The sequence below is a fragment of the Boleophthalmus pectinirostris genome, unplaced genomic scaffold (assembly GCF_026225935.1).
Source record: "Boleophthalmus pectinirostris isolate CB_2022bp ecotype Guang Dong unplaced genomic scaffold, ASM2622593v1 HiC_scaffold_5, whole genome shotgun sequence".
In the NCBI taxonomy this organism is placed as follows: domain Eukaryota; kingdom Metazoa; phylum Chordata; class Actinopteri; order Gobiiformes; family Gobiidae; genus Boleophthalmus; species Boleophthalmus pectinirostris.
The window spans coordinates 19,989,592-20,013,688 of record NW_026571404.1 but is presented as its reverse complement, the minus strand read 5'-3'; the positions used below and the strand labels follow the sequence as shown (position 1 = coordinate 20,013,688).

The 24,097-nt window shown below is 38.7% G+C and overlaps 2 protein-coding genes across 2 annotated transcripts; one reads left to right on the top strand and one right to left on the bottom strand.

Annotated features, from left to right (window-relative positions):
• Window positions 1–328: 328 nt before the first annotated feature.
• On the bottom strand, window positions 329–9,756 carry col9a1b (collagen, type IX, alpha 1b). The gene is made up of 32 exons (XM_055162663.1): window positions 9,682–9,756; window positions 9,273–9,326; window positions 9,163–9,198; window positions 9,021–9,083; window positions 8,221–8,274; window positions 7,860–7,895; window positions 7,708–7,731; window positions 7,585–7,638; window positions 7,221–7,274; window positions 6,953–6,985; window positions 6,814–6,870; window positions 6,680–6,733; window positions 5,668–5,721; window positions 5,522–5,575; window positions 5,326–5,379; window positions 5,184–5,237; window positions 5,046–5,099; window positions 4,897–4,950; window positions 4,724–4,777; window positions 4,370–4,414; window positions 4,237–4,290; window positions 4,102–4,155; window positions 3,955–4,008; window positions 3,200–3,271; window positions 2,986–3,021; window positions 2,859–2,903; window positions 2,737–2,769; window positions 2,492–2,638; window positions 1,807–1,861; window positions 755–943; window positions 602–679; window positions 329–522 (listed from the first exon to the last, which is right to left on the bottom strand). Exons 1-32 carry the CDS (start codon window positions 9,754–9,756, stop codon window positions 329–331), a joined length of 2,028 nt encoding a protein of 675 aa, XP_055018638.1.
• Window positions 9,757–14,086: 4,330 nt separating this feature from the next.
• fam135a (family with sequence similarity 135 member A) lies at window positions 14,087–23,917 on the top strand. The gene is made up of 21 exons (XM_055162648.1): window positions 14,087–14,365; window positions 15,562–15,691; window positions 16,525–16,604; window positions 16,689–16,828; window positions 16,937–17,007; window positions 17,082–17,255; window positions 17,348–17,474; window positions 17,834–17,987; window positions 18,490–18,567; window positions 18,857–18,906; window positions 18,987–19,145; window positions 19,238–19,311; window positions 19,418–19,572; window positions 19,650–21,504; window positions 21,609–21,769; window positions 21,843–21,934; window positions 22,004–22,101; window positions 22,185–22,336; window positions 22,409–22,519; window positions 22,602–22,715; window positions 22,805–23,917. Exons 2-21 carry the CDS (start codon window positions 15,615–15,617, stop codon window positions 23,008–23,010), a joined length of 4,128 nt encoding a protein of 1,375 aa, XP_055018623.1. The 5' UTR covers window positions 14,087–14,365; window positions 15,562–15,614; the 3' UTR covers window positions 23,011–23,917.
• Window positions 23,918–24,097: the final 180 nt, after the last annotated feature.

The following is a 24,097-nucleotide window of genomic DNA, read 5'->3' as shown; positions in this document are numbered from 1 at the left end:
CATACACACTATACATACAACGTACACATATACACACATATGATATAATCTGTGAAAAGGCACAACAGATTTAACCCTGGATGTCTTTGGTAATGGAGATTGAGGAAGTAATGTATGAGAGTTCACCAAAGTCAACATGTTTGGTCCCAATAGCACTTCCAGCACCACATGGACAATGTTGTAAACTGTTACCATAGTGAAGGGACTGATTCCTTCAATGGTGCTCTCAGAGGCTTGGACCAAAGCAGCCACGCGCTGCAGCTCCAGAAGAGGAGGTGTGGAGGACATCTGCATTACAACTGTCTTTGTGTCTGTTCTCTTCTGGCTCTTAGTTTCCTGCAGGTCCCTTTATGTCCACAGACTGTTGGGCACCTGCAGCCAGGTTACAGGCTGATGGATCACAGTATCCATTAGGACCAGCTGCTCCAGGTGATCCAGGCACACCAGGCTGTCCCGGGAGTCCAGGGGGGCCCCTTTGCCCATCACGTCCATCTCGCCCATAGCCAGGTTTACCAGCCTCACCTGTGATCAGTTATGTTGTCAAGACAGAGTCTTCCATGTTAATTAAAGACTGACATGTCAAGAGTCAAAAGTTACTTACCAGGAAGTCCAGGTGGTCCGGGCTGACCCTTAGGTCCACGAGCTGTAGGCCCCCTGGCTCCTCTGTCACCCATCTCACCTATTACAAATGAAACAGTGAATCCTGTGAGTACATGTGCCTGTCAATGACATTTCACTAAATGCAATGTTCTACCCTTTGGTCCTTTGTGGCCTAATGCTCCAGGTGGCCCCTTCAGACCAGGCAGTCCTCTAGACCCAGCTTGTCCAGGGAAGCCATTGTCTCCGGGAGGCCCAGGAGGCCCTGGAGGTCCAGGTTTGCCGGGTAAACCGACCACACCGGATTCTGGCCTCCGCAGACTGGCTGCCAGTTGAGCCAGCTGTTCTGTTAGACACAACAGCACAAAGATGTCAGTGAAACAGGTGGACATATGAATGGGGCTTTAAATGTCTTTAAACATTGCCAGTATCATATTTTCTGCAGCACAGGTGCACTATAACTGATCATGTGATTGCAGACTCATTTTTGAAAGCCCAGAGCGATTTTTAGGAAGCAATGGTCTGACAGTTTCTGCAGTCCAGGGCGCAGCAGAGCGGGGTGAGACTGTGGTCACAACATCCCTCAAGCTGCAGCTGTTTTTCTCCATTTTCCAAACGAGCTTTGTCAATTGTGCAAAAAGATAATAGTCTTTATATGAAGTAATCAGTGACAGAAATGTATGCTCCTGGTGAAAACGTTGTAATATTAATCTCATGTGGCTTTGAGCTGCTGGTATTTTGCACTTTCTGTTTTTAGTTCCTGATGAAAATTCATACAGGGGCTGCTGCATGCACAACTTTTGAAAAAAAGATTTTCCTCCCGAGCAGACTCCTCGCTTGGAGCAGGGAATCTCAGGTCTACTGGAGGTGAAATTAATTTTTCAGCACATCAGGTATAAAAAAGTCATGAGAATAGGAGATGAGCCGAAAAGACGTAAAAGCAAAGAATAGTTGGTTGTGACTTCAGTGAAACATTTCTAAAGCTCAGATATATTTCATCCATCAAATAAACAAAAGATGAAGTCTTTTTAGATTTGGGTTATTATAAGAGCTCCTAACTTAACAGTATGCAGTAAACAGTCCAATCAATGGGACGGTGCAGGAGCAGCTGACTTTGTGGCAGTGTAATGAGGCATTGTGGCAATGATTAAAGCCATGAAATGAGGCGCAGGGGATGATAAATGGGGTCAAAGGCCCCTGTGTTCACACCTTGCATGACGCGCATACAAACTTGCTTGATGTGCTGATCACTTGGCTCTTTGCCCTGGACAGAGAAAAGAAACACTTAATTGATTTTGTGACACTCTTCAATGCATTTACATATAAACTCAAGATTTTTTTCTTTTTTTTCACCAGGTAGTTAAGTTTGGTCTTGGTGGCTCCATAAATGCTTTTGGTCATGAAAATACAATATGTTTTACACATTTTCAATTTACTTTTACACTTTACAGTTTATTGCAATGTTACATTTTATTTCTAATCTTCCATTATTGTTCTCTCCCTGCCTGCACTGAACAAAAGTTTTTAGTGTGTAAGTTTTTTTACTCTGACCTGGCCAACAGGAATAGATGCATTTCATGCTGCTTTTAAATACACCCACATAAAGAGCAAAAGATGCATTTGAAGTGGCCATTAATGTAATACTGTACATAAAATACTATGGAATTTAAAAGAAATGTCTAAAATAACTACAAAAGACAAACTGGTTTTGGCTCTAACTAAGACACAAATTAGATAACAGTAATAATATTGAGTTATTATGTAGCCAACAAAAAACTAAGGAAAAATCCTGCAAATTTTGTGGTACTGTGTTCCCTACATGATTTGGTTGGGTTCACATGAATGTTACACCTTCCACAGTAACTACAGAAGGGTTATTATTCACTAGACGTACCGCAGGCCCCTGGGATCCTCTGGCCCCTGGTAGACCCCTGTTGCCCTGCATGCCTCTCGGCCCAGGTGAGCCAGGGGGTCCCTCGATGCCCGGCTGACCTCGACTTCCCTCTGGACCCCTTTTGCCGGGCTCACCAGGGGTACCGACCTAAGAGAAAAATGGCATCACATTAGGGCAATTCACAAAGTACTGCTTATTTGTCAGTGCCTTGGCATTATAAAATATGTTGTGTTGCTGAATCTCACCTCTCCTTTTGCCCCTGCCTCTCCTGAATCACCCTAAGAGACATTTAAAAAAAATTTACATTTAAAAGACTGCACTGGTATAGCTACAATACAGTGGTTCAGTAAAATATGTTAAAACTTACTGTATCTCCTTTGTCTCCTGCAGTTCCTTCATCACCTTGAGATCCCTGTTAAGAGAAACAATAATTTAATAATAATACAAACTGGAAGCTATATTTTACAATAGTTAGAAAATCATATTTTTTTCACCTGTTCTCCCTTAGGACCAGCTTCACCACGCTCTCCCTATAACACACAAACAATTATCACTCAAGCAACTAAGCACCTGACAGGATGTTTTATTGGGCCACACTAGAGGGAGCTAATCAGTCTGCTGTGACCATTAATCTTACCCACTCTCTTCTTCTTTTTCTAAAACAATGGCCTTTAAAAGCAAGGTATGTGTCTCAGTAATTTGACTTACCCTCTCCCCTTTCACTCCAGGAAGACCAGGGGGGCCAGGTAGACCAGGCAGTCCTGGGTCACCCTTTGGTCCCTATAACAAATAAACAAATACAGAAATAAGCAAGGATACGTCAAACACATTCTAGAGTAAACTAAATCACTTACACTTCTATTTCAGAAATTTAGTATGGATTTACTAAATTAAAAACTGAAAAGTAAATTTGTGTCAAACTCATTTACTTTTGCCAGAAATCTCTTTATTTATTGTTAAATTATTTACTTTGACTATTTTTCTTCATATAAATGGTTCTAACAATACATTTTCTGCTTCTTTCTGAATGTTTACCACATCTTAGTGTGTGCTGGCGGGTGCCACACTTTGATCCCTGGCTGACCATGAGAGGAATGTCAGTGGAACAGAGGGCCCTTTCAGCTCCTGCTTTAGTCTCCCCTTACTGTGAAAATAGACCTTGTGTGAGATCCGGACCGGGGCTATTCTCTAAGACATTCCTCTCAAACAACGACTGGGGCTTTCGGCAGCCAAGTTTCCTCCTATACTGCTATATGCAGGTGAAACATGGTAAGAGTAAGAGCAGGAGCTCTATTTTATTTATTAATAGATTATATTCAACAGTGTTAGAAAATCTTCTGATAAACTTGTTTAATTATCTAAATACATATTAAGGAACATCAGTAAATGCAATGTATTATATTTAGTAACAACTATAATTGAGATGTTGCTTGTAAAACAAAAAAGTAAAAGCAATAACATACCCTGGCCCCATGCTTTCCAGCTGGACCTGTGGGACCTTGTTCTCCAATATCTCCCTGTGGGAAGTAATCAATTGAAATCAGTAAAAAAAAACAACATTAATTTAATTATCATAAAATGCAGTTTTGATAATTAAAGATGGAACTTACAGGTTCACCAATAGGTCCTGCAGGCCCAGCCTCTCCCTGCTCTCCTCGCTCACCCTGTGCACAAAATGATGGAGTTACCACAGGGATCACAGATGTCTGATATTACATTGTGATTTATATTTAATTAGTACTTACAGTTTTTCCTGCAGACCCCATTGTCCCAGGGAGTCCAGATTCACCTGAATCTCCCTAAAAAGAATTTTGTTGTTTCAAATTTACTTAATAATGAAAATACAGGATAAAAGTAAATAAACAAAGTCAAATGTACCTTTGGGCCACCCAGTCCTTTTGGTCCTGGTACACCAGGTAACCCCTGAAAACAAACAGTTTAACAGCTGAAACAACAAAACTACTAAATATTGAATTCCTAACATTTTCCAACTAACTCTGCAACTGTTAAACCATATTACAAGGTTTCTAACATAATCTGGCCATTTATGTGCTGATAGTGAAGTGATAAAATATAGAGAGAATTATTATGTGGTGGTTTATTTACTATATGTGTTATTATATTGGTCTATTGAAGCCCTGCACATAAACTGTCTGCAGATCTCTGTCTCTCTGGGTTTGCTCAGGTGTATCCAATCACAGTCAACAGGTCAAGGTCAAAGGTCAGACTTACAGGAAATCCCTGAGGACCCACTTCTCCAGGAGCCCCAGCCTTTCCGATGATCCCCTACAGAGACAAGAAACAGGAAAATACTCAGTTTCAACCTCTCTTTTGGCCATAACACCTTAAACAAGATATTGTTTAAAATGTGTATAAATTTATAAAACTATCTGAATTAATGTTACCTTTGCTCCAGGCATTCCTGGAATACCTTCACGGCCATCGACACCTGGAAGACCCTACAAGACAACCATGAATAAGACACTACAATATAATAACTGGATCTTAATTAGACTTAGACAAACTTTATTGTGCTACAAGGCAAATTACTTACACCCTCTCCTTTTGGACCTGGAACCCCTGTTATTCCTCTTGGTCCTTGAACACCCTAAATAGTATCATACTGTAAATGAGCATGTAAATGAGCAACAGTATTTAAATCAACTGTCAAGCTTATAGTATATTTACTTACTGTTTCACCTTTAGGACCAGCCTCACCCATTACACCTCTCTGACCTTGGTCCCCCTAAAATGAATAAAAATGCAGGTTGATTTTCTAAAAAATATTTATCTTGTATGGTTTTATCTTTTCAGGATTTATAGAAATGACATACAGTTGCTCCAGCAACTCCCTGTGGACCTGGATCACCATCAGGACCTCGAGCTCCCTACAAAACCGCATTTATACAATTAGTACATCTATAATTACTATTGTCCCATCAGCTTGAGGAAAAAACTGGGCTCATAATTGATACAAACACTTCTCAGAAAGCTACATACAAATACATTTAATACTGCACAGGCACTTACCATCTCTCCCTTGGCGCCCATCATCCCCGTGGCTCCACGGATTCCCTGAGGACCCTAAATTAGCAAAGCAAGTCAACAAGTCCCTCATAAATCAGCAGAAAATAAGGAATTAACAAATATTTAAATATAAGTGGTAAATATCTCACTGTTGGTCCTTGGGCTCCGACCTCCCCTGGGATCCCCTGCTCTCCTTCCTCTCCCTGAAAACATAAGGAAGATCAACACATGCACACAAAAGCCAGGTGGACAGTAACATTTGAAACAGCAGTTTCTTCTATGATTCATCACTTACATTAGAAGAAGAATCGTGGCTATTTGTATCACAAATGCATTAATTAGAAAATAAGGTATCAATTTAAAGTGTTTCTTTAAATTGATTACAAAGGACCAAAGGCAGACTATTTAACATAAAATTACTGCTCAACTTTTTGCAAATTACAAATAATTTATATTCTGATTATGAGGTGGATTTAGGCAGAGGCATATACATTAGGATAGATAGTTTCTTCTTTTAATCAGTATTAAAGTCACCTGTAAATTCAAAGATCTATGTCAGGCAATGTGTTATTACACGATAAACAAAGCATCAACAAATACAAAATACAAGTCAGCAGCAATTTGAATGCAAACGAATAAAGATCAGTTACGTAATGGTACATTGTGTCACTCTTATTCTTAAACTTATCACTTTCCTAACAGCAAAGAGTTGTTTCAATCCTAAGTTTTTACTTGAAGACCCTTTATATAATAGAAGGGGTAACAGGCAAATGGTCCTTTTAAAAGAAACTCTCAGTGAAGGGGCAAATCATTGTTGAGGACTAATGCAGACAGACAGTAAATCATACCCTGGTGCTGGTGATAAAGGGAGATAGGCCCAGACTCATTTCCATTTATATAGTGCATGGACACATTACAGGGAGAGCCTAGATGCGCTCGAACATCATTTCAAATAAATCATCCACCAAGCAATACAGGGAGTCAAAGGCACTACACAGAGGCATGTTCCTCCTCCATGAAAATACAACACTTCAACTGCCATTCGTCTCAGAAAATCTTCCAAGAGCTGAAATTATGAATGATTGTTAGCCTGGGTGATGCCTGTGTTTTTCTGACACTGTGGGACAGTTGTGATTTCAATAATAAAAGCTACATATTTACCTTGTGGCCTTGTTTGCCAGGTTCTCCAGCTTCCCCCTTTACACCTTTGTGACCCTAGAGACATACAAAGTTGTCATTTACTAGAAGCGGTTGATTTTATTGATCTTAGTGTAGTACACAAAATGCATGCATACTTTCATGCCAGGGAGTCCAGGGTGCCCTGTCATTCCAGGTGGACAAGAGTTTGGACACTATACAATAGAAACAGTAAAATTTATTATTTTCAACCAATAGTTAAATACTCACCATTAAAATATTTTATAAAAGATTTACCATATCAGTACTGCCCAAGGCTCCAGCTGCTCCCTTAAAAACAAAGAAAATATGTTTGTTGGCTTCATATTTGCTCTATGTTTTTTCCTTGATCAGTCAAAACATGAACACATATTTAGACAATTACAAGAAACTGTGGTCAAAAAGCAGTTCACAGGTGGATTTTCCAAACATTCCGGCATTAATTTATACTGATCGCTTTGAACCAGTTCTTTGAGTTTCTAATCCTTTTGTAAATGTCAATGCATACACCTTTTGTTTCACTTACTCTGGGTCCTTGTGGTCCACGAGGTCCAGCTGGACCCCTCACTCCCATGGCACCCTGTATAGAAACAAAAAAAAATGCATTATAAAAATGTAAATATAATTTCAATATGTTTCCACCATAATGTACTTGAATCACTACCACTATTTCTATTCATTGTCACATAATCTACAATATACATAAATAATAAGCAAATGTAACAGCAAATATTAGTTTGTTTTCCCTTGAGGGTCCTCTAACTGAAGTTATGTTATAACAATATTACTATTAGGAAATAAAATCCTGATCATGCCTTAGGCGATTCATCATAAGAACTATATCTTAGCTCAGAGTCAAATCTTTAATTCAGTTTAACTTTTATACTTACAGGTGGTCCAACTTTTCCAACTTCACCCAGAAGTCCTCCAGGTCCGGGTGGTCCCTTTACAATACAACATATGATCAACAATTAGTGTAATTTTAAGTGTGAGGTTTTTCAAAATATACTTACGGGGGGTCCATCAGGCCCAACTCCCTATGAAAAGAACATAACAATATGAATTAGCACAAAGAGGGCCAGGCTGCAATGCATCATGTAACCATATTATCCACTATATTATCATTTAAGATTAAAGGATATGATTAAAAGTACAGGCTACTTACCGCTGATCCACGAGGCCCTGTTTTTCCAGGTTCACCCTAAATAAAAGCATAGAAGGTTTAACAGACAGAAAAACAGCCCAACTTTGAATGCAGATGGCAAGTGTTAACATTCCTAAGGATTATCACATGACTGAACTGGGCACACTTGACCCAGCCATGTTGGACTTAATGAGGACTGATGTAGAGTCTTCGTTCCCCATGGAGATTACACAGAGACTTGCAGGATTAAGTCTCATTTGTCATAAGAAATTGGTCTATGCACCACAGCTCTCCTCCATGCCAACAGAATGGACAGCAGCAGCTTGACACCGTTTCTTCATGCTGCTCTAAAGCAGCAAGGACAGACTCATTAGTCACTTACTTTCTGTCCGGGGGGGCCATCAGGTCCAGGATCTCCGACAGGGCCAGTCAGTCCCTACAGGGATGAAAGATATCAAAGTTAAAACATCAGAGAAAATGTTTGATGCTTTGATTCCTTTTTATTTTAGTCTTGGTTTTTGTTTTAGTTTAGTTAATTTTACCCAAGAAGTAAAATGCTTCATCATTAATATCCCAGTTATGGGTGGGACTTGCGTTATCCATATTCATCTCACAAACTCCTCCCCTAAACTTCTCCCTTTATTGGGCACTGCAGCCTTATACTGGTCAGTGGTTTTTTGACATAATGGCAGTGTAATCTTAGTTTAGCAGGCACACAGAAAAGGGCAGAGGCCAACACTCTTGGACTGCAATCCAGCAGAGAGCCAGCATTCCTTCAGCTTAATTTAAACAAATCCCCTAAAAAAATATTCCACACTGATTTGAGAATTTTCAACAGGGGATATGAGCAGCAGCAAGCACACAGTCAAGTCTTTGTTTCTCAAAGATAACATAACTTGTATCCAAAAATTCAATTTTCACTGTTTTGGATATTTATGATTGTGCACAAAGAGCCATTTTTTAGTATTTGTTCAGTGAATTCACTTCCTTATTTTGTTGTAAAACCTGTAATCTAAATACAAATCTTGAGAGCAGGAGTTATGCCCATGTGGTGGGAGGACCTTAAAAGAGGTACCTCTGTGCTACTATCACTATTTCACAATTTGTAAGGTGTCGACAACAGTAGACAATGTCTAAAGGGTTCATAACAGACAATAATAATACAAATGGCTTTCTACTCACATCATTTCCAGGAAGTCCAGGTAATCCAGGAGAGCCAGGTTTTCCCTCCTCTCCATCAGGCCCCTAGATACAAATTGCAGAAGCACATAAGGGCTTCACAATTATACTAGATTATTACTGAAAAGGAACAGAACTAACTTACAGGTGGTCCATCCTCCCCATCCATGCCCCTTTCTCCCTGTAATGAAGTTTTAAGTTGGTTTTATAAATTTGATAATCACTGGATCAACGGTTCACAACTATGAAACTCACATCAATGCCATCAATTCCTGGCACACCTGGAGGTCCAGGGGGGCCTTGACTTCTCTGAGAGAATGAAACAACACATTTTATTGTAGTAATTAACTAATCTAATAAAAAATACTGCAATGAGGATTTAATAAATGTGACAGAAGTTATCCACAAGATTTAATGGGATAATATGCATTATTAAATTATACACACAATGTAATATTATACAACAAAGTGTACATCATGCACTCCTCTGACCAACAAACAAACCAAAATAAACATCAATGTGCAAAATAAACCACCATAAATCATGCAAGTGCAATAGGTATGCTACTTAGCATAGAGCTCATCAGAAGTCGCACCTGCACAACGGTAACCTCGGTCTATGGAGACAAAGCAGAGAGAGACAGAGAGACATAATTAGTCTTACTTGAGCGGAGCAGATCAGGACAAGCTGGAGGAGAAGCGCCAGAAGTGGCCCTCTGAAGCCGGGGCCCCGCGACATGATCTCCCCGTGGAAAGGTAAAATGTGTAGTCCTGTTCGCGGGCTTTGTTGGGCTGAAGGAGCCCCCGACAAAACAATCCAAGTGAACCCGCTTCAGCTATCAAGACCGTCCGGGGTCTGGCCCTCATGTATATTCATACTGCTCTGAATACAGACAGGGATTGGCGGGTTTGTCAGGAGGAACAGAAGGGGAGGGTCATCGCGAGGACACCACCAACAGGTTGGACTTGCGGGTATTTTAGTCTCTAATGAGCCGGCTGCTGGCATATTTGTATTTCATTGTTTTATTTTAAAATAAACAAAAACACGCTTAACAAATACCAGAAAACACAATGTAGCTTGTTCTTACCAGTGTCGTGGCCGGGAGATCGTAACAAGCTTCGGTTCGGGCTCGGACAACATCGCAATGAATCAACATGGACTGGAGTTCAAACTTGAGTTTAAACATAAAAAAGTGAAATACCAGAATATCATTATTCTGACTTCAGAGTAGAAAACTCAATAGGCCTAACTTTTTTACGCACAGCCAGTAGGCTATATTATAGTGCGCTTTACGCAATTAATTGGTCACTGCCTGGAACCAAAACTGTACAGAGAACAATAGAGAATGCATGTTTAAAGATTCACTAGCAAATTAGGATAGTTCATTGTGCATGTAGGCTATTTGTGGGCCAAGACGTACAGTGTTTTAAGTTTTATTTGTACAAAATTACTGTGTGGCTCATTAGAGGGGACTTGCAAGAGTGTTCACATATTTGTATGAAAGGTCTAAAAGCAGCAGGCAAACATTTGGGGTTCTTAAACACTTAAGCATTCTTAAGTACTTTTTAAATATATAATACTTATTATTTTCTGTTATATATTTACTGTAATTCTGTCACGTCCATATGCGGATTAATTCAAATCTGATGAACATAAGAACCATAACATTTATTTATTTATATGCTTTCAGACGTACCGGAACTGCAAAAACTGGATTATCCTGGAGTTTTCCTATCATTGTATAGCCATCCAAATGGACTTTTTGTCTTGGAGATATACTCTGCTTGCCAATCATGACACAGTCTACAAACAGGGAGACAAAGTCCTTGGTGACATCCAGTAGTATCCGGTGCCACCTGTCGTTGAAAAGTGAAGGTAGGGGACCAAAGACCATTGTGTGTTTCCTGGAGTCTGTCCCAGTGGAAGTAAACCCCAGATACTGAGACTCCCCATTGAGGCTCACAGCAAGTTGTTCCTCTCCATTCACATCCTGCATCTGCCAGATATTCCACTTTTTACTTATTGTTCTGTCAGTCATTCGCAGCTCAGTCACAAAGGCAAACTCCTCTGGTAGCCCTAAAGGATAAGCTGATCTGAAGGATATAAGACAAACAATTAAGATATTTGGTCATAATGTGATAATATACTATACAATTTCTATGTTAGTTGATTCAAAACACAAAAGTAATAGGTCTAGACTGCATCATCAGTGGGCTGAGTTAGAAATCAATTTATCAGGTTAGCATTTGTGTTTTTAGCACATGTATTTGTCATGAAAGTGCTGATTAACAGAAAAATGTAGACATATTTTGGTTTGTTTAAATTTGTGCGTTATTGCAATTTTCAGTTTTCTTTGACTATAATTAAAATGACTAAAAGCTGCTGTATTTACCTTTACTGTGGAGGTGTTGCATTGTTAGATGTTGTGGTAGGATCAGCACGTTCAGCACCATGGACAGTGTATGCAGTGTTGTGCTGTCTTTACCACTAGATGACACTGTTCACCTAACGGCAGCAGCTTACCTTGTGTTTATTCTGAAGTTGAAGGCTGGGCCGATGTTGTAGGCAACATGTTGAGGAGATGAACCAGTAACCCTTTGAACAGTTCTTCTTCGTGCCAGCTCGGCAATATGGAACTGGGACATGATGTAAAACCCTGGGGAGTCATAGTACAGTCATTTGAGTAGATGTAGGGCAAAATGGGCTAAAATTTTCCTGGGTTGAAAGTTGTTTTTGGGAATTTTACACACAGAAAAATCCTATATGTCCTTCTAGAACAAGGTGAACCTTCAATTTGTAAACTACGGTCAAAAACACAATTTTAGATCTTTTAAAATCTTCTTTAAAACCTACTCAAGGAAAAGCATTTTGAAAACCAAAGTATTAAGTAACATAAAGTTGTAACAAACAGGTTTAATGGGCTTTATTTTGTTGGATAAAATAGATGACTTGACTTTTGCTGTGGTCTAGCAAATAAATGAAGTATAAGGCCTGAACAGAAACAAGAATTTATATTTAGTTTGTAGGTTCAACCTGGGAAAGTTTTTCCTCCAACGGTGACTGGGGGGCACATGGATTGCTGCTCAAAATGAATACCAATATCAGGAGAAAATCTCAAAGCTAGAAGAAAGAAGAAAAATCAGATTATTAACAGATACTGTACATGTAAATGTTTGTGTGAGTGTGTGTGCAATGGGAAAGTTATAAAGTTAGTTTGAGAAGCTGCACTTGTTTACTGAATAAATATTAGACCAAAGAGTATGTTCAGGCCTGTTGCTTTTAACACTTCAGCTCAAAATAAGCCTCCTTCACATATCTGGAAAGGAAGTCAAATGTGTTAATGATCTAAAAGCTACTTAAGAGGTAACTAATGCAAAACCACCAAATAACAATGCTTTTATGTATGTGTTATTTTGGAGTGCAAATTGCACACAATTGCACATGTGGAAAGCATCAGAGACATGGATGTCATAAAAATGCATAAAATATTCATGCTTTAAAATTAGGCCTTCTTCAATAGATGTCCATGCTCTAAGAGAAGCATGTTACCCTACTGACATTTTTAGGTAAAGCAAAATTGATAAAAATGTTAAAAAAATGGAGACTATCTGTGTTGTTGTTATATTTGTCTCATGTTTTATTCAAACATGCATTATTATTGGTATATATGGTATATATTGTACTTACTTTGAGCATGGAGCCCAGTGCAAAGATAGTGTGGAATCTCATGTAAGAAGCACACCGTGAAGAGAAATATGTACCTAAGGAATCAGATAACATAATGAAAAACATAGGTAAACATAGGCTGTAAGTCTTAAGATAAAGAAGGAAAATGTACCTTTTGACTCCAGCCATTTCATTCCTTGATAAAGGCATGAAATATGAATCCTCTTGGTGACACTGGATGGAACCCCAGGAATGAAGAGGATCCTGAGACTTCTTCAGCTGGAGTAAAGGCACATGTCACAGCTGAGCCTCTTATAGACATCACCGTCATGTATTTGCCATGTGTCAACACCATCCACACTTCACTGTGTCAACTTCACATTCCTGGGCTTTTCTCACTGGACCACAAGACCAGTGGGTCATTGTCAATCATGAACTTTTCCATTATTGTCAAGAATCTCATATAAAGTTTAATACAACCTTTTTTTTGTTGTACATGTACAGTGCCAGCCCTGTAAATCCTCCTGACCTAATCATGTGCAATACTGCCCCATAATATCACTCATCTCCTGCATAATACACTGAAGTCACTTCCCTGCCTACTAATCCTGTTCATATGCTGCATTGTACATAATAATAGTCAGAGCTTACTCTACACAATAGTGCTGTAGCCCTTTATTTTATTTTGATTCTGTTTTATTATACTTAAAAAGTGTTATTTTTTTTTTAAGTTTATGTTGTAATATTTATTATCTTTTATTTTTGAGTGGCTCTGTTCTGTTCTTAAACTTACATTTCCCCACTGTGGGATAAATAAAGGTTCTCTTATCTTATCTGTATGTATTCTATGCCAAAGGACCAGGCTATGTTTGCCTTTAGCCTATCCCTTAACATGAACCAATTTATGACAGTCAGAAGTTAGTGAAATTATCATTATTATGTTGGTTTTAATAAAGGTGTCAAATAATGACATATAAATGTGCTGATTATTTGCCCTACATTTCCTCTTATATTTATAAAGCAAATAGGTTGTAACAGGCAGGATCTGACATAGAAAGGTAACAGGCTTTAATGTTAGTTAAAGTAATGAAATAACTTATTCAAAGGCTGGAGATCTAGTCAGGATTAAATATTCAATCAATGAATATAATAATTAATATCCCACCATCAACAGCCTTCAGAAGATTCCTATTTCTTGATGAAGAAGGTTTATTTTATTATGTTTTTATTTAATTATCATTGACCTACATGTGAAAGTAACTCATAGTTTAAAGAAACATATCTTTTAGTTAGTGTCGCTGCCTGCTGCAGATCTTGCATGTCTGTGTGGGTCTGTGGTCTGTGGTCTGTAGTCGGAGTGTGCGGTGGTGCGCTCCGGGCGCAGTGGAGCTGCGTGACGCGGAGCTCTGTGGACTCATATGTGGAGTGTGCAGCTGGAGCCTGAGCTGGAGCTGCTGTCAGCTCTCAGATTGAGCTCGACTTCTGCTGCCAGGCTGCTAGCACTGTTGATCTCAACACAGACATATATTTAGTCGTTGAAGTTCTATTTTACATTCACCATATCCGAGAGTTGCTGAGCTGTTTGAGATCAATGTTTTTTATCCAGTGATTCAAAAAGACGTGGGACGAAAATAGAAGCTAACGTTGGTTAGCTAGCAAATGTTAGCTTACCAACGCAATGGTAAGTAGTGCTAGCCTGCCGCTTAGCTAATGTTTGACTGCTGATGACTATTTTTGCATAGCTAACGTTATTATGTTAACAGTCAGTCTACGACCAAATGGTTGGAGCTTAGAGGGAAATGTATACATTGTTTGAGGCTAAACTGCAACTATATCTCAATGCTCCTTTGGACCTCCTGGTGATTTATGGCCTTTCGCTTAAATTCCACCTGTAACTATACTGAACCAGAGACTGACAAGCACACAGCCTTTGGCCATTATTAATACACGATTCTTTAACAACATGCCTTTTGAGTTGTCTTTTGAGTTAACTCTCTTTCCTTAAACTGAAGCATTTCCTTAAACGTTTCCCTTGTAGCAATGTCTTGTGCAATTTTTGTTAACGCAGACATGTCGTTGCAATTGTTTTTGTGTCCCCAGCTATGTAAGTTTAATGGCAGAGTGGACTGAAACAAAGTCCGCTCTTGTTTAATACCATTTATTTGAACAGTAGGTCAGCTTGTGTATCCCATTAGTTATTTAGTCTCAAGTAAATGTAGTGAAATGTGTCTATATATATTTCTCCAAGTAGATATTTATGACATGTCTACATCAGTCTTTCCCAGTAATACAGGAGACTAAAATTCTCCCCCATAGTCTAAAAACAACCTGGGCTCTATTGGCATAACAAAATTAGACTTTGTTGTTCAGTGTATTATGATAAACTTATAAAACAGACAACAATGGTCAAAATTTACTAGTTAAACATGAAATATAGGGAGTAAGAGACATTTATACTCCACAAATTGAATAAGATTAAATAATTCAAATAAAAATAATTTATGCCGTTGTAATCTTAACAAAATCTATGGGAAACACTGCTGCATGGAGATTGTTCTTGTTAATGATTCATTCATTACTAATTCAAGAGGTGTCTGTGTAGTTATCATGCCAGTTTGTGTGTCATGTGTGGAAATTAAATGTCTGCATATATATGTTATGTCTTTGCATTATGTCTTTACATTGCTGCCATGGAAAAGTGCTGTTTGGTTAAATAGCTTGGCTTAACTAGCTCTCCATGCAAGTGTCCAGTTTCAGTAACTGCCACAACAATTGCCCTGTCAGCAATTTCACTTCCTGGAACATTTTGACCTGTACTGTTTTAACATGTAATTTATCAATTAAGAATTGTTGCCAAGACATTTTTTGTGCTTTCAGGCCATGAGACGTATTCCAGGTGATGTAAGGCAGCACTGCCTATAGAGCTCAAGATGACTGAAATCCAGGCCACAGTGGAGTTTTCTGTGGAGCTCCACAAATTTTACAATGTGGACCTGTTTCAACGAGGGTGAGTATTAACAGTATCTGTGAGAGTAATGTTAAATTGACATTAAATGCAAATTATTCTCTCTTTAAAAATGGTGCAGCTTTAAATTCTCAATGATGCTGAACAACATGCTGATTTTCAATAGAGCCTCTGTCGTCACATTGAATTTTCAGTTAGTCTATTGTTAAAAACATGGAGAATTTAAATGCTTAACACTAAACATAGTGTCCATTCAAAAGTGAATTGACACCATGATGTGATCTCTGTACATAGCAGCAGTGTTCAACAGTTCTTTTGTTTACTTATTATATAGTAATATAGCGTATATGTTTGTTGCGACTCATGCATATTTCTTGCTCTGTTGTGATTAGCCCAAAGGAGATTACAATGTGTTGACTAATTATCCTGAGTTAGGGTTCATTTAAGTAATAAGAGTTTTTGAGACTATATTGTGATAAATGTATTTACCTATAGCTACTTGTGGCACTTAATGAGGCTGTTTTACAGAATATTGTTTTGTCTGTTGCATATCTACATATGTTTCACCTGCTTACTTTAAACCAAACAAAAGTGGTCGTCAGCCTCTCCAAATGAGGGATAATGCATCTTCCCTCAGCACATCACAGTTTTAACAGCTCAGGTTTACTACATGACTGACTGCTAAAGAAAGTGCTCATTATTCATTTATTGGAGTTGCAGTGTCATTTTTCCTCCAGAGCTACCTGTAGCATTTTGTTCTGGACGCATCACTTACCCTCTAATGCCTGTAATTATGTAACTGATCTGCATCATTTTACCAGTGTTTCAAAAAACCCCAAAACAAAACAATAAGCATGTAATGGTGTTCTTATCAGATTTTACCAGATCCGTGGTAGCATCAAGGTGCCTCCAAGAGTCCCACACAAAGTTGAGGCCAGTCTGCTACATCCAGGAGGTATACAACACGACTTTGTTTTATTGACTATAACACATTGTAAACACTGACAAACAGAACTTATTACTATTATTGTTATTTTAGGCTCTGATCTGGCATTTCCCGCGTCAGTGCAAGATGATGTAATCAGCAGCAAAACATTCCAAATTTTGTACAAGAATGAGGAGGTGGTGGTTAATGATGTTCTCCTATTTAAAGTCATGATGCTTCTGGATGAAAAGAAGGTACACCTCTTTAGTCTAATATCTGTACAGTAGTATGTCACACAATTAAATGTTTTGAGTTCCTGTAAGCTATCATTGACTTAAAATATTTGTTTTTGTTATTATCAGGTGGAGGAAACCTTGAATGAAATGGATTTTCAGCTCTTTTTGGATTTGTACTTTACAGATGGAGATTACACGTATGTATAAATTCACTGTACACTGCTAACTGTGACTTGACACCCTTTAAAACATTATTGTTTTCCTTTCCTAGACCTGATGATCCAAACTCTTTGCAAAATATTAGTGGACGCTCCCTTCGCTTGCACTTCAGCCTCCAGAAAGGCATCCATCAACACATAAATGTCATGTTTGACTATTTCCACCTCTCTGTCATTTCTGTTGCCATTCACGCCTCCCTTGTGGCGCTACACCAGCCTCTTGTCAGGTCAGCTTTTTGCTGTTAGTGGAAAACAAGCATTTTTCTACAGTATTATATTATTATTAAATTGACATTCTTTTTATTTTTTATTGGTCCAGTTTTCCTCGACCAGTGAAATCCACATGGCTAAACCGCAATGCTCCAACTCAAAGCAAAGACTCGGTGATCCCACCTCTTGAAAACGTGGTGTTTGGAAGCAGCTATGTGAAGCAGGTGTCTCCCGATGTAAGCTGTTCAGCTCTCTTTATTTTTTCATATTATAATCATTAATCACTGGCTTTATTGTTATATATAGTCTGCTGAGTTTACTAATCTTCTCATAATTTTGGAAAATTTTATGTTTCTTTGCTGTCATTCCCTCATAAGCCTAATAGTGTGCCCGATTTACTTTTGCTTTTCTCATTGAAAACAGAGACAAGATGCAGATTAGTTTGTCATGACTCAGAACAGCAAAGGAAACAATGCTAGAGTAATGATGCGTAAACTTGGGTGTGACTGAATGTAATACTTTTGTAAAGAACATTGTTAGAGAAAACAGCAGTAACAGTCAGTTAAACTAACTTTCCTGTCTGTGTCTGGTCCAGAGTCGAACTTTTGTGATCTCCGAGCACTGTCTTCAACACGCCTACGGCCTGCACCAAAACCTCTGCTCCAGTCTTTTGGCTGCCTACCAAGGTCTCTTTGGGTACTTCACCAATATCACCAAGGATCTGCCTTCGTCCCACCGCATAGAATTAGGTAGAGTGATCTTCAGTTTTACACAAATTTATGCTTAATTTGAGCATGCATCCCTAAAAATAATATTATTTTGTAACCACCATATTCATTAGTTTGCATCTAAGGAAATGGTTATCTACTTGCATGAATTATATGTTTTTTATTACTTTGGATTTTTACTTTATTGTTCATGGGTTTTAGCTTCTTATGCATTTTGAGCACTTTTGATCACTCCAAAGATGTGTTTTGCATGCATTGTTTTTATCATTTTTTATATTGTGTTCAGAACATTTCACTCAATTCCCTACTTACTATTATGTTTTATGAACTTATGGCTAAATTGGTGACTGATTAAAAAAAATATATAAAAAATCCAGTTTACTAACTTGATAGACTAAATTACTATAATAAAGTGACTATGACACAACCAGGATAACATATTAGAAGGCACACATGTATTACTCTAACAATATTTTAACAATTACAAAAAAGTTAAACATACCTATATGTGCAATCTTACTAGCCAAACCCAGCATGCAAGTCCTTTATGAGCGAGTTCTCAGAAGACCCTATCCCCGAAGTCAAAGACACGTCTACATAGGTATGTTCAGTACCTCAAATTGGAGTGACTCTCTGCCGTCTTTTCTTCTTCAATTTCAACACTTTGACTAGACTATCCAAAGGTTTCTATACTGTGGTCCTAATCATGTTTACTCAGAAATCAATGGCCATTGTTTTCCACTCTGTTCACCGTCACATAGATTTTTCACAGCTGACTTTAACAAATCTTCATTTATGGCATTCCCACATGTTTTCATAATAACATCCTTGCTGGTGCCTTGTAGTAGGTTTAACTTGTATAAAATTATATTGTTGTATTTTCTCTTTAGAACAACATGACTTAGAAGCACGTTTAGCTGATTTATGTGAACAAATCAAGGTATGTTAATTGACCTTTTGAATTTTTCATACCTGGCAAAGAAAGGAAATTAATTTACAAGTTATCTTTGTAATTTTCAGACAAAAGCTGAATCCCCTGATGAGCTGGCTGAATTGGTGAATATGAACTTGGCCCAGCTATGCTCACTGCTGATGGCACTTTGGGGTCAGTTTTTAGAGGTGGTTTCCCTCCAAGAACATGTTGCTGCTATATTGGCTATGGAACATCATACACTGAGAGTAAGTTTTGTGGCCTTTTGAACTTTAACAAAATCCAATCCTTTAAACATATTCTGACTGCTCTCAAATTTGTGTGTTCAAACTTCTTTCAGGTTAGACGATTTGCTGAGGCTTTCTTTTGTTTGGAACATCCCAGACAATCTGCTCTGGCTTATCAGGAGCTTCAGTAAGTATTGCATTGCGTTGCATATACTGCTTGTGAGGCATAGTTTTGCCACATCAAGTCAGCACTTGAAACTGACATACTTTCTCTGTCATAATATCTTTCGCAGTGCGCACAGTCACCAGCAAATGACTAACGCAATCAAAAGCTCCAGCTATTTCCTGTCTCTGCCCCCACTTCCTGTGGAATGCGCAGATCTAGATGGTGATGTCAACTCCTTGCCAATCATTTTTGAGGACAGATATCTTGATTCTGTAATTGAAGGTTAGAAATGACACATTTGCATTGTATTCTATACTGTACTTTTTAACTTACTGTGTCTTATTATTTTGCGCATTAAGATCGAGATGGACCTTGGCTAGGCGTGAACAATTCTCGAAGTGGTTCGGTGTCCGGTAAAGGTGAAAGGTCCAGCTGTAAAGATTCTATTACTGCAGCGAGCCCTGTACCTGAGTCACGGTGCAGCCCAGAAGACAACACCTGGCCGGACTACGATCCTCCTCCTAAATCCAAAGGAAAATCAGTCAAAACAAAGAAATTATCTAAGACTGAGAGCTCTAAAAAGCTAATTAGACAAGGCTCAAAGGACTCTGTGGTTCTTGTTGGATATAAGAACCTTAAAGCTCCATTTAGTGAAACCAAACAAAAGGATAGAGATGGTCCTCCTAACCTGGAGGAAGACAAGAGTACTGTTCAGGTGGACCCAAGTGGCTGTGTGAAGACTAATGACATTTCAGGTGCCATGATAGTACCTGCTGTGAAAAGTGCTGTGAAGTCTTTCTCTGAAGACAATGCTGATTTGAATGCTTGTGACAGAGAAGTCCTAAAGAACACTACAAACTCTGATGCAAAGAATAATCACCAGGCAGGTACTGGAACTTTAACATGCAACCCATCATCAACCAAAGGCCAAGTGGACACCTCACAGTGGTCTGGAATCAAGCAGATCGAGGTGAAACCAAGTAACAAGGACCCGTACCAGGGAGACAAAGTCACTGTTATACTACCTTGTAGGACTGAAAGGACTTGTAGCAGTAATATTTCTGATATTAGTGAGACAACCCTCTGTGACTCTCCATTGGACTCTGTTTTTCCTAATGAGCCACCATGTAATAGCCAGTCTTGTTTGGTTTCAGTGAAAAGTGAATGTATTAGGCTGCCTGATGTCCGAGCCACCAGTGCCTCCTCTCGCCTGTCCGACTCTGGGATTGAGAGTGAGCCGAGTTCTTTTGCTCAGTTTACTCCAGGCCCACAAACTGTATTAGGACCAGGCACCTCAGAGCCAGCTACAATTTCTCACCCAACAGAGAAAGCGGTTTTGAGTCCTCCACTACGCTTTGTTCAGCAAATTGCACAGAAGCCAGGTTTCCCTGGTACCACAGAACTTCTAAACCCTGAGAATACCAGTGTGGTTAGTGGGGTCCAGTCCTCTCTCACTTCGATCACATCTTTACCCTCAGATGAGGATGGTGACGGCTCTTCCAGAGAGTCTAGTGGAGCAGATACCCGTGGCAGGAAGACGAGTGTGTTGGTGCAGGAACAGAGTTTGGTTTTCTCTGGAGCTAACACTAGCCAGACTAGCCCTGTGATAACAGATTCACTATTTTCTAAACCTACTTGTGATTTTGACTCTACAGACTCTAAATTATTAGGTTTTTCAGAACTTAGCGTTGACAGTGCCGCTCAGCCTGAAGGTAAAGAATCCCGTAGTGAGGCTCAGACCACCTGTCCGTCAAGTAACTCCGCCACAAGCAGCACTGACCTGGTGAAGCGTGGGATGGTGGAGAACTACTTTGGCTCATGTTCAAGTACGGATGTGTCTGAGATCAGTCCCATAGAAACATCTGCTGTTACTCTTGGGATTCAACCTGGACCTCAGCTTGAAGATGATGAAGATGAGCCTGAGAGCGAGATGATCGAGAATGGTTATTATGAAGCAGGGGATGGCTATGCTTTTCTGAATGGTGTCACTGATGAGGAGCAAAATGAAAATGCTAGTGCCTCTGCTCAAGAAACGAGTCATTTATTTGAACATCATAGTTATCACCACAACACGAGTGAGTTCTCTACGCTTCCAGTCTGTTCAAAGTTGGCTTCTCATGCATCTGGACGCAGCTCGGGAAGACCTTTTTGTGCCTCCTCAATTTCTTCTAGCCTGAATTGGTATGAATGTGCCTCCACATCACAGATGAAAGCGTAAGTTATTTTTTGCTATTTTGTATTACTGCGCTTTTCCCTGATTTAGTACTTCTTGTCAATAACTATGAGGATAATTAAATGCATATTATTTAATCATGAAGGTTCATCAAGGCTAAAGAGGAAATGAAGCAGCTAAAACTCCCCGGCTTCTTGTACAGTGAAGTGCCTGAGTTGGCATCCACTGTGCCCTACTTCAGTTTGGAGGAGGATGAGAGTTGCACTGAGGGCATACACCTTATAGTCTGTGTGCATGGGCTGGATGGTAAGAGTAGAGGCTTTTAGCATTTTGAGACATACATTCTATCTACTTTATGAAGTGTTTCTTTTTTTGACAGGTAACAGTGCAGATCTTAGACTAGTCAAAACCTACCTGGAGCTTGGACTCCCAGGTGCACGAATAGACTTTCTGATGTCTGAAAGAAACCAGGTCAATATTTTGCTTTTTTAATTTTATTTTTGTATTGAACATAGTTGTTAAACAACCGTTTTTCAACAGAATGACACCTTTGCGGACTTTGAATCCATGACAGACCGGCTACTAGATGAAATAGTACAGTACATTCAGATTTACAATCTCACTGTATCCAAGATAAGGTGAAATAATTGATAATAACAATAATTACAATAAATGTAATATGTACATTTATATATTTATTTTATTGTATGTGCTTGTCAAGCTTTGTGGGTCACTCTTTGGGGAACCTCATTGTTCGCTCAGTGTTGACCCGGCCAAGATTTAAATGCTACTTGAGCAGACTGCACACTTTTCTTTCTCTTTCTGGACCTCACCTCGGCACTTTGTACAACAGCTCTGCTTTAGTCAATACAGGTATTGTGTTGCACAATGTTTGTAGACTTTTTACGAATGGAGGCGTTAGTGAAATGTATCATTTCCCTCCAGGCCTTTGGTTTATGCAGAAGTGGAAGAAGTCTGGATCACTTCTGCAGCTCACATGTCGGGATCACTCTGATCCTCGCCAAACATTCCTCTACAAGCTCAGCAAAAAATCAGGTTTATTTTTGCTTTTTAAAAAATTTTTACCTATGTACTTTATATCCATATATACTTTCAGTTCTGTGTACCGTCTTTGTAGGTCTACAGTTTTTCAAGAATGTGGTGCTGGTGGGCTCACTGCAAGATCGTTATGTGCCATATCATTCTGCACGCATCGAGATGTGCAAAACTGCACTGAAGGACAAACAGACGGGTAAATCATGAATATATGAAGAAAAGATTTGTAATAGTTATGACATCTATGCAGGACTTTTAATACTTCTGTGCTTGGTGTTCTCGCAGGCCCTGTGTATGCTGAGATGATTGAGAACCTGCTGCTGCCTGTACTTCAAAACAAAGACTGTAATCTTGTGCGATACGATGTCATTCATGCCCTGCCCAACACAGCCAACTCTCTGATTGGTCGAGCCGCTCACATTGCCGTCCTGGATTCTGAGATCTTTCTGGAGAAGTTCTTCCTGGTTGCAGGCCTTAAGTTCTTTCAGTGAAACTTGCATCAGAAGAAAAAATTTGGAAAAGACAGGAAGCCAATACCTCACTACATATGAACCTCTCTGTTTAAGGTCTGGATCATCCCTACGGTTTTAAATACGGTTTTAAATGCAAATAGTTTTTTAATACTTATGGTGGAAGAAAACTTTTGTTGGTGGTTTAAAGATAAATCACCACGCACATGGCGTTCACTTTTTATTTATTTTTTTAAACTGCCATTTTAAGTTATTTTGAGGGGTATTTTTGTTTTAAAACAATGTTTTTGGTGTTGTTTGACATTTCAGTTGTAATTACTAACAATGTTATTCAATAGTTTTACATGCTAAACTGGAAATGTAGCTGCTATTACAAAGTAAAATTAATGTTTTGGTGAGCTTTCCCAAGTCAATCTGCACATAATATTCTCATCATTACAAAATGTTATTATCACACACTTATTAGACTCTGCATTGATTTGCACCACAACTACATTTTACAAGCTTTTGTAACAAAATATTAATTTGTTACTTTTTTAATCAACAATTTTGCATCAATTCTAACAGCAGCATTTTAAAATTGAAATTAAATTACTGTTGCTTGGACTTGGCATCTTTCACTTTGGTGGTAAAACTTGATGCTGTTTTTGTCATTGCAGCATTCTGCACAACATTTACCCAACCTGGAGTTGGGTAAAAGCTTTGCCTACATCATGACAATTTATTACAGAGGTTTCAATCACATTTCTTGACTGCAAAAAAGCACATTATTGTAAAATGAACTTGTTTTATTCAGTATTTGCTTGGTAACTTGATGATTATTTATGTCATTTAACTGTAAAGTATTGCCTGGAACAAAAATAGATCTTGGCGGATGTTTATATATGAGTCATTTTACTCTTATCATTAAAAATTTATTTCATGAAAATGTGGTTCTGTTTTCTGTCATTTCATGGCAGTTTATTTGTTCTAACAGATTTGGACGTCTGAGTTGGCTTGATAGAGTTTCAACAGCTAGGCATCACGGATTCCAATATATTCACATTAAACCTGACCAGTAGATGTCCCTATTGTACACTTATAAAATTGAAATATTTACACAAACGGA